This window comes from Liolophura sinensis, chromosome 8 (assembly GCF_032854445.1).
Source record: "Liolophura sinensis isolate JHLJ2023 chromosome 8, CUHK_Ljap_v2, whole genome shotgun sequence".
NCBI classification, from domain to species: Eukaryota; Metazoa; Mollusca; class Polyplacophora; order Chitonida; family Chitonidae; genus Liolophura; species Liolophura sinensis.
In genome coordinates, this window is record NC_088302.1 from 514,376 (window position 1) to 530,874 (window position 16,499).

The 16,499-nt window shown below is 40.6% G+C and overlaps 1 protein-coding gene across 1 annotated transcript in view; it reads right to left on the minus strand.

Annotated features, from left to right (window-relative positions):
• Positions 1-16,499, minus strand: part of LOC135472339 (uncharacterized) — a 71,837-nt gene that overhangs the window by 13,391 nt on the left and 41,947 nt on the right. Inside the window, 10 exon segments of the mRNA XM_064751803.1 lie at positions 697-910; positions 1,857-2,624; positions 2,979-3,087; positions 3,280-3,478; positions 4,011-4,165; positions 4,572-4,680; positions 4,961-5,012; positions 5,581-5,842; positions 7,189-7,317; positions 13,184-14,129. Coding sequence (XP_064607873.1) covers positions 697-910; positions 1,857-2,624; positions 2,979-3,087; positions 3,280-3,478; positions 4,011-4,165; positions 4,572-4,680; positions 4,961-5,012; positions 5,581-5,842; positions 7,189-7,317; positions 13,184-14,129 — 2,943 coding nt within the window.

Sequence of the window (16,499 nt, forward strand, 5' to 3'; positions counted from 1 at the left end):
ACTGGAGACAGTGGCAACATGTACACACATGCCTGCTGCGTCACACTGGAGACAGTGGCAACATGTACACACATGCCTGCTGCATCACACTGGAGACAGTGGCAACATGTACACACATGCCTGCTGCGTCACACTGGAGACAGTGGCAACATGTACACACATGCCTGCTGCGTCACACTGGAGACAGTGGCAACATGTACACACATGCCTGCTGCGTCACACTGGAGACAGTGGCAACATGTACACACATGCCTGCTGCGTCACACTGGAGACAGTGGCAACATGTACACACATGCCTGCTGCATCACACTGGAGACAGTGGCAACATGTACACACATGCCTGCTGCATCACACTGGAGACAGTGGCAACATGTACACACATGCCTGCTGCGTCACACTGGAGACAGTGGCAACATGTACACACATGCCTGCTGCGTCACACTGGAGACAGTGGCAACATGTACACACATGCCTGCTGCCTCACACTGGAGACAGTGGCAACATGTACACACATGCCTGCTGCGTCACACTGGAGACAGTGGCAACATGTACACACATGCCTGCTGCGTCACACTGGAGACAGTGGCAACATGTACACACATGCCTGCTGCATCACACTGGAGACAGTGGCAACATGTACACACATGCCTGCTGCATCACACTGGAGACACTGGGATATGTATACATGAACCTCACCTGTTTCTCGCTCTTTAGCAGGCTCCATTTTCTGTGACATCTGTCGGATGTGACGGATCTTGGTGATGTTCCGCACCAGAAATATGGCATGTTTCTGGGCAAAGCCTCTCTCTCGGTTGGACATGGGCTTACTTGATGTCTGCACTCCTAGCTTATTGGCCAGGGCTGTTGGTGGGGCATGTTGTTGTTGCTGCTGTACTTGCAGCATTTTCTTCTGTAAAAGTATTCATCAAAACTTATCAAACTTTTTTCTTTCAACCCTTTCGAAATAAAAATATCCATAAGCACACATTGCTACAAGGTTATATTTTAATGAATCATTAGGAAATTACCCAACAAAAATATAAGAAACGTTCAGCAAAAATATGGGCTACTTATACAACATACCAGCAATGGGACATGCAAGTGAAAAAAACAAAAGCAGAATTGATCTTCACTAAACATACGAAATATTAGGCAGAAATAATTAGATATTATAAATTTAAGCATCTGTGCTGGGGGAAATCATGATGAAAGACAAAAGCAAACATTTTAGTGCTGGTGTTGAAAAGTGCAGGTAAAGCAAGTTCTTAAAATTTGCACTAAGCTTGAAGCAACAGAAAAGTGATCAGTTTGCACTCATGCCAGAAATCCCCTACAATAACTCTGGGTGTCCAAGTCTCAGGTATAAGAGGTTTATCAAATTCTAGATTAAAAAGTTATCAGACTACATGCACAGACTAACTGGCTTCAAGCAGCTGTCAGAATGATTGTATGAACACAGAGTGTAAGCGCATAATACAACACAGTGATACCTCTTCTAAACTCAGGCGGATTGCTGCTACTTTTGATAAAATTTTAAGTGTTTGGAGTTTTCAGCAAGTATGTGGTGTACCATGATTTGTCACTTTACCCAAAGCAATATGTTTGCGCCCATCTTATTACAAACCCTAACTGTCTGTTTATCAGATTCTCCAACTAGTCACGATGTAAAACTCAAAAACAAAAATCCACAATTTTCAACTCAACTGTAAAGAGCAGCTCAAAGCAAAAAGCGAGGGCAGTCAGAGGGCACTGGGAGCTTCATTCCTCCCTGACTGGGTGGCCAATGAAGGGCTGGATTTGAGTAAGCCAGTGACTGGTCTACAGCTAGGGTCAGGCGGTAATCAAGAGTTACCCACCTTGAAAGGCGGAATCTTCGCTCCAAATGTTACAGTAGATTTGGGTTTAGGTGGTCGACCCACTGGCCTGGGAGTGGTAGCATTTTTACTGCCAGCAATAGTCAAATGTGCCTTATCCTTTGGGGATCTGATTTCCACCTTAGGGGTAGGCTGGATTTTCAGCACCTTATCCTTTGGGGATCTGATTTCCATCTTAGGAGTAGGCTGGATTTTCAGCGTCTTATCCTTCAAGGATTTGATTTCCACCTTAGGGTTAGGCTGGACTTTTGGAGGCCGTCCCACAGGCCTCTTTACCTTCCCCGCGCTGACTTCGGGAGTGGGCACCACACAAGCAACCTTAACAATGCTGCTTGGCTGAGGACATTTATATTTGGCTGAGGTAACGGGTAGAGTCTTGGTGGGGCTTGCTGCTGAAGCTTGGACGTGGTGTTTGTTGTTTTGGTGACGTGTCAAGTTCTTGGCCCCCGGACCTTGAGCCGGTCGACCCACTGGACGGCCCACTGGTCGCCCCACTGGTCGGCCCGCTTTGGACTTTCCCAGACGACTCACACCCAGCTTCATCCGGCCCTTAAATGTGCTGCCTTTACCACTTTGGACACTAACCTTTTCCTTCAGCTTCTTCAGTCGGTGTTTGGATTTTCGTTTATCTTTAGGAGGCCTCCCAACAGGCCGAGAGGATGTGGACTTGGTCTTCACCTGCCCATTCAGTCTCTGAGTTTTCCCTCCCATGATTCCTCGGCAACCAGTACTCCCGCACTTACAGATTTGCTGAAGATAAACAGATGAGGTAACAGTTAGAGACCAGATTACAAATGAACAGATAACAGACATGACACCCTCTTCTCCAACACCTACAGATTTACCAGAGGTAGATAGACTGACTTACTGTTAGAGGTAATACCCTCAGCAAATGTGCAGCGACAGTTAACACATGCATCAACTTTGACAACCTGTCCTTACATTGTTGGATGCAAAAATGCCCAACACAAGTAAAATGCAGCAAACTGCGATCATCTTTTATGACCCGTTTCATAAAAATAATGAGCGTCACTTCTTCAATGGTTCAACATTAATATTTTTAACCACAGACATAGTGTTGGCACGAAGCATAGATAAACATACCTGCGAGTCCAGGTTGAAGGCATGGAAGTTGTAATCATAGGTGATTTCTGTGCCCAGTGGGATTTCCTTCAGGGCAAACAGGCCCATTCTGTACACACCATTCACATTCCTGAAGACAACAAAAACAGGTCAAACTTTACCACTTTAGATTACATTATATAATTATTTCATAGACAATTTTCTGTCAATAATACACTTCTACAACAATTAAATTCCACTCAAAACTGTTATTATCTTAGGGAAGATGTTTCAATCAGTCAACACTACATTTCTTAAGCCTTTTTCTTGAGCTGAGGCTTACCATTTCTGCATTTCACAGTTGGGTTGACAGGAATGGTTGACAAAGCGGCCGATGTTGCCCATCCTGTAGCCGTCGATTACAGCTCCGCTATCGAGATTGAGGCAGTAATGGTGGCGATCCTGCGAGTACTTCTCTGTCATGCGTCGTCTGAACTCCTGTTCACTAACCACCTCGCCTACATACTCCAGAATGTACTGGCCTGAAAACATGACATAATCACTCCTTCACAGTAAAACACAATGTCACTACATGTGTCGACGACCCTGGTAGCTATGATATTTGCCCTAAAATCAGCTTGTTGATAACTGCCCTGGGGCTTTCCTTCATCAGAAGAGATGATGATATTTACGAAAAAGGCACAAATTTATTCAGTTTATGACAACATATGTAACTCCAACTCAATATGTACCCCACAATCTTACTATTATTAATAATATGTCCACACTAATGTGATTGTGATAAGCCTCTTACATGTCAAATATGGTTGAAACTTACTGAATGAGACACTGAAAAAATATTTGATCACACAAATAGTGCTGGTAATCCGAAAACTGGTAATCCGATTTTTGATTGTCAAGGCCATACCATGTTGTACAAAAACTCCAGAACTGGAGGTATACTGGGTTCTCGAGAAACTACCCTGAAAGATACCAGGTTCTAGAGGCCTAACCCTCAGGTCTACAGGTTCTTGACGTCTTACCCTTTGGCATACTAGATTCTTGATGCCTTACCTTGTGGTATAGTACCCTTTGTCCGAACCCCATAGCCACGGTCCTCAGTAACAAATTTCTCCAATCCCTGAGCCCAGGTGTGTTTCTGGATTCGCATGTTGGAACACTGGTCTCCAGAGGGACAGGTGCTTGGCGAGCACTCTGTGTACATCATCCTGTCACACACAAGGTGGAACAACGGAACAATACAACATGGATATGTCACATAGTCGCTCATTTGAAACACACAAATGAAAACGTGTGTGTCCAACTTTTCTGGTGATAAAACTGCTGACAGCATCAATGTTGACATAACACTTGGTGAGTTGCTTCCCCTTGATTGTAAAATGACCATGCAGCATGTCTTCCCGACTCAAAGAATATCCCATGAGATAAAAACAAAGTTTAGTACTGTTGACAATTCACACTTACTACATTTGTGTTTGCCTTTCCACATATTCTTATACATGTCTGGTAGCAGTTGGCATCTGGACAGATTTGTAACTTACTGAAATCTTCCCATCTCTCCCAGCTATAATAATTTGTACAAAACTGTGATCAAATCATATTTCAAACTCCTACCTGTTCAAACAGTCTTCTCCGCAACCTTTGGCATCTGGGTCTGCTGGCTTAGTGCAAGAACACGCATGGGCTTCGTATTTACAAATGGGCTTTATGTCCACATGGATATCTAGGAAATAAACAACAACTTATACATAAAACTGTATCTGAGAAATCTGATATGGAAAAGTCACGATGGTTGACATTACATCAATTTTATACCATGACTAGAAACAGTCTCGAATACTAACCCTGAAAATATAAAGGGGTCAGTGTCCAGCCCAACCTGTGACAGTTATGATGCTGTTATCTACAACCAAATGTATGCACATGGAGTCTTTGAATGTTAGTCTTCACAGGAAGAGGTCGGCCTCCTTATGGGTGCCAGCATGTATGATATGAGCACTTACTATGTCGGATTTTCTTGTACTTTGGTTCTGTCTCTTCATTTTTGGCCCTCAACTGCAAGAGAGAAAAAGTTCATTTTGTACAAAATACATGTGTAATACATACTAAAGTCCACAAGGCTATTTGTCTGCTAAATTGGCACAGACCACAGAACTATATGTATTTATCAACCATTTCAGAGATCACTGTGTTTTAAGCAAACAAATCCACATAACTTCCATTCCATGCACAGACAAGGCTGATATTTTATCAATTATTTGGGTTATTCTATAATAACAGCATAAAATCAGTTCTAAAATCTCCTGTATAGCCTCTTCCAGGTCACCGAGCCCACAGAATGACTTTGAACAAGCAGCAGCACTACTCTGAATGAGCTAAGTTTATGATTAAATCAAAGGTTACCTAATTATGATGTAAAAATACAAGTTTCTTCTGCTTAAACCACCAGATATGATAAGGAAAATAACAGATCACTTAATAATGAGTTAAATCTATCAGATTATTCAGCTTGAGCCACCAGACATCACAGGAAAGCTGAAAGTCAAGCGACAAAGGTTTCTTTTGGTTAAGACACCATACATCATAGGGAAGCTAAGTCCACTGAATGATGACTGACACTTACCAGTTTCTTTTGCTTGAGCCACCATATATCATAGGGAAGTTGGAAGTCCATCTTTTTCTCCCTCAGATGCTTGCCCACATTGATAGGTGGGGGGAGGAGTGGGCTGAGAGCACTTATCCCCTCATCCACCTTCTCACTCTCTGACCACCCCTTCTCACTCTCTGATCGCCCCTTCTCACTCTCTGATCGCCCCTTCTCACCCTCTGACCCACCAGTCTCACCCTCCTTTTCTTTAGCACCATTATCAGATTTCTTTTTCGGACTGGAAACAGTGTAATGCACTGCTATAGTAATACTGAAGCATGTCATTGTGCATACATGTATCATCAAACTCGACAATGACCAATGGAGAATATACACCTACAAGTGGTTTTTGTGTAAGCAACCCACTGTACACCACACCCATACACTAATGGCAATCACTGGGCAGTATACAGCTCACCACATAAATCTCTACAAAAAGGTCAGTAAATTTATGATTTAACCATGACAGCAATAAGATTACATCCACGGCCTATTCTCAGCAAAGATGTTTCACTGAATAGAGTCAAAGGTATACAGTACAGCCTGGTAATAGCACCAATGCATATAAACGAAACAAAGTCACAGCCATTTTTTTCAACTCTTCTGCCATTTAAGAGTGTCGAACAGCTATTACTTTGCAACTGCAGAACGCTCTAATCACAATTATGTTTACAGTGCTCACATATGTTCCATGAATAAACTGCATTTCTTTTCTGAATGTCTGCATCTCTAGACTAAGCAGTGTGAGGTTCACCAGCGAATAAACGCGCACATCAACGGCTGTATGATATACGTGAAGGTCCTTTTCTTAGTAAAAGACCTGTGTCCTTATCAAGGATAACCGCAATCAATGCTTAATGCATGGTATCAACTTCTCACAGCCACAGGTATCAGACATGGCCACTGAGTGGCGTCTCTAATTTGCCCGCAGTGTGGAGGTGTATAGACTGAAGATACTAAAAGAGATAACTGCTTACATCAGTGAAACAAACACTTGGATTAGGTCTATGAAACATCCAGAAATGATACCCTACTGTGAAGGTTGAAGCCATTCTCAGATGCTCTCGTACTGTGTAGTACCATTAATAACATTGCTCCTAAAAATAAACCCAATGAAACTGCAGGTAAGAAATGCGTAAGCCTGTTGTTAACTTTGTCGCCGGATCTGGTAGGTTGAACAGCACAACAGAATTACAACAGTGATTTATGTGTTTGTCATGTTGTGCCACAATACCACACCCCAGTATACTTGTCCAGAATCTACACAACTCACCAGGCAAAGACCTTGTCCATGTGATTTCTGGAAAATGGTGCAGAGTGATCAAGCGTGTCGTCTGAACAGTACATGTATGCAAGTTACAGTGCGCAATGATTGGACATTATGGACTATAGGACAAGTTTTCAAGTGTGCATTGAAATGGGCTACTTCATCTTGTTGCATACGCTAAAAAAAAGTTATGTTCCAGGAAGAAGAAAAAGAATGTGTTCTGTTTGCCGTTTACTTCAGCTTTTGTGAGGTTACTTGTGTAGTGTGGTGTAGCAGCACAGCTTATGTACATATACATGTATAATGCCGCAACTTACTCAGTCTCCTTATAGTAGTCTGAGAACAGGCCCACTTTTTGGTATCTCTTCTTTGGTAAGACTGACCGGTCTTTGCTCTTCTTTGACGAAGCATGTGTGTTGACACTAGAAGACTTGTCTCCATCGTTCCTGTCAGGGAGAACACAATAACCTGTCAGTCAGAATGACCAGTCACACGACTGTATGCTCATGTATCCACAGCTAACACAATGACCCCAGTACATGTCCCACAACTGTGTCATTTAATCACCTGGATCGAGGTTACATGACCGACAACAACGACAGCACTCGGGGCATATAATTATCAGGCAACCCATTATAAAGTCATACATAATAAGTGATTAAAAAGTCAAACGCAGAACAGGAAAAGACTCCAGTTGAGGTCAGTCCTTTGGGCTTCAGTAAAGAATCAGTGTACAGATGTTAAACCTCTAAGAGCAAACCATTTTAATTGTAGCTGTGTTTGAATTTTGGAGTGACATTTGATAGATACGAGCCATGGCCATGAAGAACAATTTGTACCGCGTAAGGACATTGTTAAACACCAATTAGCAAACAGAAAAGGTACAGTGTGTTCAGAATGTATAAATCCACACTCTGAAGTTACACAAGGTCCATCAATCAAGCAAACAGTCTAGGTACAGTGTGTTCAGACCGTATGAAACCTCGCTATGAAGTTACACAAGGTAAAGGATAAAATACTCATCATACATGACCATAATTTACTAACAAGAAAATGAATAATTAAACAGTACATGGACAGGTCATGTAGATGTACTCCTGTCTGAATCAGGTTTATTTATTAGTTATTATGTTTTCTATGACAGCAGTCACTAGTCATCTTTAAACCCGTAGTGCTACTACAATAAGCAGTGCTACACATAAACGGCATAAAGGGGTAAAGAGATGATATGCTTCTAACATTAAAACTGCGCGTACTGTATACACCCGAAGATTTGTGTGTACGTCTAAGTTCCCGCTAAGCTGCCAGCGTACATGCGAGCTTTAAAGCAGACAGTCTTGTCAAAATCAAATCTCCACAGCGAACCATGTGCTTGACAGCCTCCACCATGTGTTACTTTCCAGACACTCTATGCCACAGCAAAAGCCTGTATGCCACCACCCACTGCCGTGGAGAATGCCTATCGTGATACTTGTTTTTGTGACATTCTCGAGTGTTTGCCATGAAGAAAATGTAGCAAAGGGTTACAAATGGTCTTTTAGGTTACTATGCTGCAAGTTACATATTGCACAAAGTCATCCTAATATCGCTCCCAAATGTCTGATTTCAATTCCCCACCAATCATTGGCTTGCAGTGTTAGTACAAGTGTATCATTGAGGGTTCAGTTCCTGACATATACATGTACCATGATTTCGTGAAGAGAGAAGCTAATGCAATGGAATAAAAAAATATTACGAGAGAAGGTAGCCACATATACACAGAAACACTATAGATTTATACTATATACGTGTACTGCCAATAATTAAAGCACAAAACAATAAATTCTAATGTAGGCCCTACATGTACATTTTGATTTACCCTATATCAACAACCATTTTATCATCTTTTAATTCAAAGACGGCAGTTGTTAACAGGCCAGAAAGACAATTTACCTGTCGCATCAGGCAGGTTACCATAAAAGAAAGATAAATAAATAAAACTGCAACCTCTGCTATCGGTTCAACGAATGAAATGTACAGAATAAAATTGTCAGTGAGCAAGTGAGTGAGTTACTGAAATAAACCCCACACAGGTTCATGCAAAATAAATGTATTAACTTCATTCAAATTCATTCCTCATGGGGAAGAGCTAAAATAATGACTTTATTCTAGAATGATTTTTTCTCAATTTGTATGCAGGCCTACATCTACTTGTACCGGGTAGTCCTATGTAACTACACAGGAAACAACCTCTGTACACATCGGCCTGTGTAGACGTGTATGTATGCCGGGTAGTCCTATGTAACTACACAGGAAAGAACCTCTGTACACATCGGCCTGTGTACACGTGTATGTATGCCAGGTAGTCCTATGTAACTACACAGGAAACAACCTCTGTACACATCGGCCTGTGTAGACGTGTATGTATGCCGGGTAGTCCTATGTAACTACACAGGAAAGGACCTCTGTACACATCGGCCTGTGTACACGTGTATGTATGCCAGGTAGTCCTATGTAACTACACAGGAAAGAACCTCTGTACACGTCGGCCTGTGTACACATGTATGTATACCGGGTAGTCCTATGTAACCACACAGGAAAGAACCTCTGTACACATCGGCCTGTGTAGACGTGTATGTATGCCGGGTAGTCCTATGTAACTACACAAGAAAGAACCTCTGTACACGTCGGCCTGTGTAGACGTGTATGTATACCGGGTAGTCCTATGTAACCACACAGGAAAGAACCTCTGTACACGTCGGCCTGTGTAGATGTGTATGTATACCGGGTAGTCCTATGTAACCACACAGGAAAGAATCTCTGTACACGTCGGCCTGTGTACACATGTATGTATACCGGGTAGTCCTATGTAACTACACAGGAAAGAATCTCTGTACAGGTTGCCCCATGTATACATGTATGCACGTCTAGGCCTATGTCTTTTCTTCACCCCTTTCACTCAATCAAATTCAAACTTTCCAGGTGTATTACCGTTGACCCAAAATAATGAAGTATTGAGTATCTGAAAGTACCTCGTATTTGGAAAGTCGGAACTAACAAACTCCCTCTGACAAAAAAATTACCTGTAGCATGTAGCACTGTGTATATGTGTATTTATTTGATTGGTGTTTTATACCCTACTCAGGAATATTTCACCTTCATCATGGTGATCAGCTTTTTGGATGGAAGAAGCTAGGTAGAGCCTGAGGGAAAACCACAACCATCCAGGTTTGTACATGTACAAATGAACAAAACACAATGGTATCTGAATGGCTAGAACACTGTACGCGTGAAGCTGTGTCAGTGCGCCCAAACATATGAATGCCTAGAAACATTTTAACACATGAATGTCAGGTGTAATGGTAAATATCATTATATTGAACATGTATATATATATATAAGCTCTTTTACAACATGCACATGCACATACCACATATGTATGTTCATACACAGACATATATATGTTATGTATTTATACATACATGTAATTTATCTTGTTGAAATCTACTTAACTTGGTACAACCCTGAGTAGATTAAGCAGATCACATCAAGCATGTAATTAAAACTATCCACAACGCAGTACCCTGTTAAAGCATGATTGCCCCAGACATACAGGTCAATGGTTCTTATCAGAGTTAAACTACATGTAACTGACAAGTTTTGGTATCAATGGTCTGTCGACACAGATCTTGATCAATATTCTCTTCTCGTTATAGATGAAACAACCTAATGATTTACACCACAGGTGTACATGCACATAACAGATGTACAATGTACATGCACACGACAGGTGTACATGCACTCGACAGATGTACATGCACGACAGATGTACATGCACTCGACAAATGTACATGCACGACAGATGTACATACACACGACAGATCTACATCCACATGACAGATGTACATGCACGACAAATGTACATGCACGACAGATGTACATGCACGACAGATGTACATGCACTCGACAGATCTACATCCACATGACAGATGTACATGAACACGACAGATGTACAGCCACATAACAGATGTGCATGCATACTACAGATGTACATGCACATGACAGATGTACATACATACACATGTACATGTACGATTTTACCTCTAAATATGGCTAACATGTAGTGTAAAGGGTGTGCATGTCCTTACAGCATCTGGTGATAGCAGTCTGCACAATGTACTTTGCAAACTTCTTTTACTTAATTGGTGTTAAATGCTGGGCTTAAGATTTTTTTGACTTATCTGACGGAGGTGAGAACTATGGGTGGAGGAAACATGAGAGCCCAGAGCTTTGCCAATATCTGAATCTCCATAAAACTGTCCAAGCAAAATTTTTACAGAAATCGTTATCTGCGGTATACTTCATTGTGTACACTTTACAGTCCTTCAATTTGATCAATGCCAGTAAGTTCACAGCACCACACAACCACATGTACCAATCCTGTATGTACATGCATATATATATATATATCATTTGTTTTATGCCGTACTAACAAATGTTTCACTTATACGAGGGCCGCCAGATTTATGGTGGTTTATATGTATATAATATACATACATACATACATACATACATACATACATACATAATACATATATACACACCCACACATTTATCTCTGTGTTTCAAATGATGTCAATATTTGAGTTTTCAAAAAACTATTGTTTTCCCCAAAATCCTTTAGATCTTATGAAGTCCAAAAGTAAGAAAATCTGACGGAAGTTTTTTTCAAAAATCCTTTTCTCCCAGGCTGACACTTACATGTAGACGATACAAATACATGTTAGTCAGGCTTGTATCCTGGAAGTACAGTTCTTCTGGATCCATACATGTCATACTTACAATAGATATACTCAATTTGTGTGTTAAAAACTGAGTGGCAACTGTGAATTGCAGCTGTTACTTTTCATGATATCTCTACATTGAAAACTGAAACTGTACATCCTGCTCCCTCTGAGATTATAATCCATCAGTTGTCTATAGGAATATTATCAACAACAGATGTAATCATTACTGCCAAACTTACTACTGTTGAGAAAAGTTCTGATGTCACAAATTGTGTCAAAAGACAAATATCTGATTGGTGTTTCTCTCTGAACTACGAAAGCTGTGGCTTAGATGGGACCTGTGAAAATGGCTCATGGCCAGTTTCAAAGTCAGTGCGGCATACATCTAGCTGGCTGAAGACCTACCTTCAAGACAGGTTTTAATTTCATAAGCTAGTCGAGAAAGATTTCATTTATAAGCATAACTTTTAAGCTATTCGCAGGAAATTTGAAAACCATTAATGAAAAATGTGTCGGCCTAAATGTAAATGCACAGAAACAGCTTTAGCGAACTCAGTCACATGTTTGTTGTGTCTATAAAGATGAAAGAAATGTACCTCATTTAAAGCCAGAAAACCCCCCACTAAAATGAAGTACGTACCAGCAGACAGGCCACTAAATACTGTCCAGGAAAATAGGTTTTTTCAACTAAGTAATAAGGTTTTAAAACATCAAATTCTACAGTGGTCTGTAGTGACCCAGAGGTTATCACTGATGTCACACGAATACTTGTGCTAGAAACAGTTTGTTTCTAGGCTCATTTGACAAATGTACTCCTACATTTATATGTATGCATTTATTTATTTGATTGATGATTTACACCATACTCATGAAGATTTCACACATTGACGGCAGCCAGCATTATGGGTGGGAGAAAACCGTGCACAGCCAGGGGGAAACTCACGACCATTCACAGGTTGCTGACAGACCTCTTCACGTACGACCGGAGACGAAGCCAGGATGAGCTGGACTTGAACTCACAGTGACCGCACCGGGGGGTCGCCCCTGGCTCACTGCGTTCCATTGGCGTGCTAATCCCCTCGGCCACAGAGGGCCCCAATTTATATGTGTACATGTATATATGTAAAAATAGAATGATGATATCTAGCAGTCTATATGTGTTATGTGGCAAGCACCTGATGTGGTGACACCGGTCCCAATGTAGGCCAGAAAAGGCCACTGAAAAATCCAAAGTTTCAAATGCATTTTACTGAGTTACATGTGTATTCTGAGAAGAACCAAAAACATACATGTATCATTCAAATTACTTCAAACAGGCAATGACTTAAATTTCAGGTCATTTTTAGGAATCAAACAAAAAGATTCATGTACAATGTAAATGCATCTCCTATGATTGTTTCACTGTGAAATAGAACACACATGTACATGTAAATCTGCATCAATTGTTCTAAAGCTTTAACTTTTCTCTGGATACTACATGTGTACATTTACAGGTGTGCAAAAACAGTCATGAGCATTGAACTCAGGATACCCTGAGGTTACCTACCTGTCTTTGTTCGATTTCTTATGCAGGAATTTCTTCTTCTTCTTGTTGACAGAGCCAGCTAAGCGGTGGGTACCATCCCTAAGCGGGCATTTATGCTTCCGTTCACTGAGAGGAAGAGGCTCATACTCGGAGCTCACAGAGCGTATCACAGATTCTATGGTTTCCTCCACGATGTCACCAGTGTCACTATTGCACATTAGCGCTTCTGTTTCGCTACCAAACTCTCTCGCAGAGTCGATGCTTGCCAGAACCGAGTTACTCCGTTTAGGGGAACTGAAAGCACATTTTTCTGGACTCGATGTCAGCGTCTTATGTGAACTCTCACTGTTCACATCTGTGTGTTGCCTCTTCTTTTTGACTTTCACTTTCCCACGGTCACTGTCCGCTAAACTGTCTGTGCGTTTGCGTTTGCCCCTCTTCCCTAGCCCACCCGAAGGTTCCAAGGACAGATTCTTCTCTGCTAATTTTAATTTCCTCTTTTTGAATTTTTTCACAGTCCTGTATTTTTTGAACTCTGCTCCTTGAAGCTGACTACAATTGCTACATGATGCCCCATCATTGCGAGAGCTGAGGAAACCATAGGGGGATTGTATAGGCAGGAATCGTGGTGACAAGTTTGTGTGGTTCAGACTTGATTTGGCACACGGAGAAATGGAGTGACCATTAGAAAACAACAACGGAGGACTAAGAAATGATGAGAGGGATGTGTGGAATGGCGCACGGAACAGACCCGGTCCTGCCGACAAATGCGCTGAAGATTCAATGTGTTTTCTAGATTTATGAACCTTACTACTAGATTTGCTCCTTTCAAACAGTTTTTCCAAGCCATGGTGAGGGAAGCAGTCTCTGTTCTTTGACATAGAGGCCACACTGAGAGATGGAGAAAGACAACTGGCAGGTGACTGGTTTGGCCATTGCACACTTGGAGATCTGATCAGAGGGTAGCCTGTCAAAGAGAACAGCACTGATTAACAAAGGATAACAAACCGATAATCTGTGAACAGCTTTGCAATGACTATTGTATGTTTATGATTTTGGAGAGTAGTTTAGCACGCATCTACATGGACACAAGCTGATCACTGATCAGTATACATACACTACACACCTTTTCCCACCTCCCCTTTATACAAGTAGGAAGCAATAAGTTGGAAAACTGAAATCTTCCAAGTACCGGTGGAGTGTCTGCACATCATTGACAACACAAACTATCGCAGATTGTTGGGTAATTTACGTGTATACGTAGCATATTTGTGATGCATGAGCGGTGCATCATATTACAAGAATGAATGAACCACATAAATACATGCAGACATAATCACTAATACATGTATGTAGTATTACACGAGAACATTTACATTCAGTTCTTCTGTGTGTACATTTATGTACATGCATTACACGAGAACATTTACATTCAGTTCTTCTGTGTGTACATTTATGTACATGCATTACATGAGAACATTTACATTTAGTTCTTCTGTGTGTACATTTATGTACATGCATTACATGAGAACATTTACATTCAGTTCTTCTGTGTGTACATTTATGTACATGCATTACACGAGAACATATACATTCAGTTCTTCTGTGTATACATTTATGTTCATGTAGGGGAGGAAAGCCCATGGCAGTGATCAGAGGCATCCAGAACATTGAAACAATGAATACTGATACCAGCATATGTACTTGTACTCCTTGTCAATAGGGGAGATTCATGTTTGAATTCTTCTTTAGCTAAAGGTAAGGAAAGTCCCACTGTATCACGTGACCTGTCAACAATGTCTGGCAATTATTGCAGGATCACATTACTATAACATGGGCGTCTGAAAAAAAGTTTCCCAACAACTTATTTAGAGTAAAGCAAACGATGGAGAAAACCGAGGAGCCAAACATTGGAGAACTTGAGAAATTTCTAAAGGAAAGAATAAATGAATGATTATGGCTTAAAGCCACATGGTCAATATTTCAGCCATACTAAAGGCCATCTAAAGGAAATAGGTATCATATGTGCCTCTGGAACAACTGATTGGTAATTTAAGGTGTACACAGTTTGCCTAACATTTTTCACAAGTCTCATGATACAGGAGGACTGTTTTTACCTTCAACGATAAAAGATCAAACTGTAAACTCCCCTACTGGTGCTAAGTGATCTGAGCACGTGATGACATGTACATGTATGCTCCAGTGTTGACAACTCTGCTCAGTGTATAGGTACCTAACACATGACAAATGAACCTAACAAATGACAAATGTAGACAAATGTAGACAAATCACATTTCGAAATAACCGTAAACAATGTGGAGAAATTAACCTCCTCACATGCATGTAGATATTTCATGAACTTTCGGACACATGAAACCAAAATATGGTATCTTTATTCACTGTAATTGTGCTACGATTTTATCCATAGTTCCTCGTATTGCCTGTTAGTGACAGCTTTTGTTTGAAATATTACATGATATTGGACTAGAAAAATACCAGGGATTCATACACATCAATTTTAGACCCCGGTATTCAGTGGTAAAATTTAGTTGAAAACTGATCACTGGGGTAACAAGAAACTGTGTTTTTTCTGGTATAGATACTAAAATTATTGGAGAAAAACTGAATTGTATTCGAAAATATAAGCGTAGTATTGAGTGGTTAGCTAACCCTCTTTTTTAGTTGGCATGAAACAATATGTTCTCTCCAGTTCTTATCCCTGTATTTTGCACGTCTACTTTTGATATAATGTTTGTTAGTTCCTTTCTTTCCTTCAATATAACAACAAACTACTGAACATGCATCAGCATGGTTTATAACTGTTTTATTATACAATGTATATCTCTGGTCAGGATAATGTACTTGTGAAAGTATCCATACATATCAACAATAAAATCATGATCAGAAATGAACCTCAAATGGAATTAAACTTTCTCTCTCTAACTTTCACATTCACTAAATAACTAGTGGCTAAAGTGGAATTAAAATCAATATTAGGTTAAAGTCGTTGTTTAAAATATAAATACTCAATCTGGGCCAGACCAGAACTCAATTTTGAGTTTCCGGCTGCAAACATTTGGACTTCTTGGATCCCTGAATACATACAGGTACATGAAGCACCAAAAGTAAAATTTCATGACCTCTGCTTTGAGCAAAAACACATTTTCACGTTCCAAATAAGAAGGTTCAGTTGTATGACCAGACAAAAGATGATCAGAAGTAAAATGAACAATTACATATATACTGTACAATTTTTCCTGGTGAACCACTGCCCTCCTTTCTTCACCCTTCCTGTTGAGTCTTTATTCATAAATGACAAGAATGATAACAGAGACAT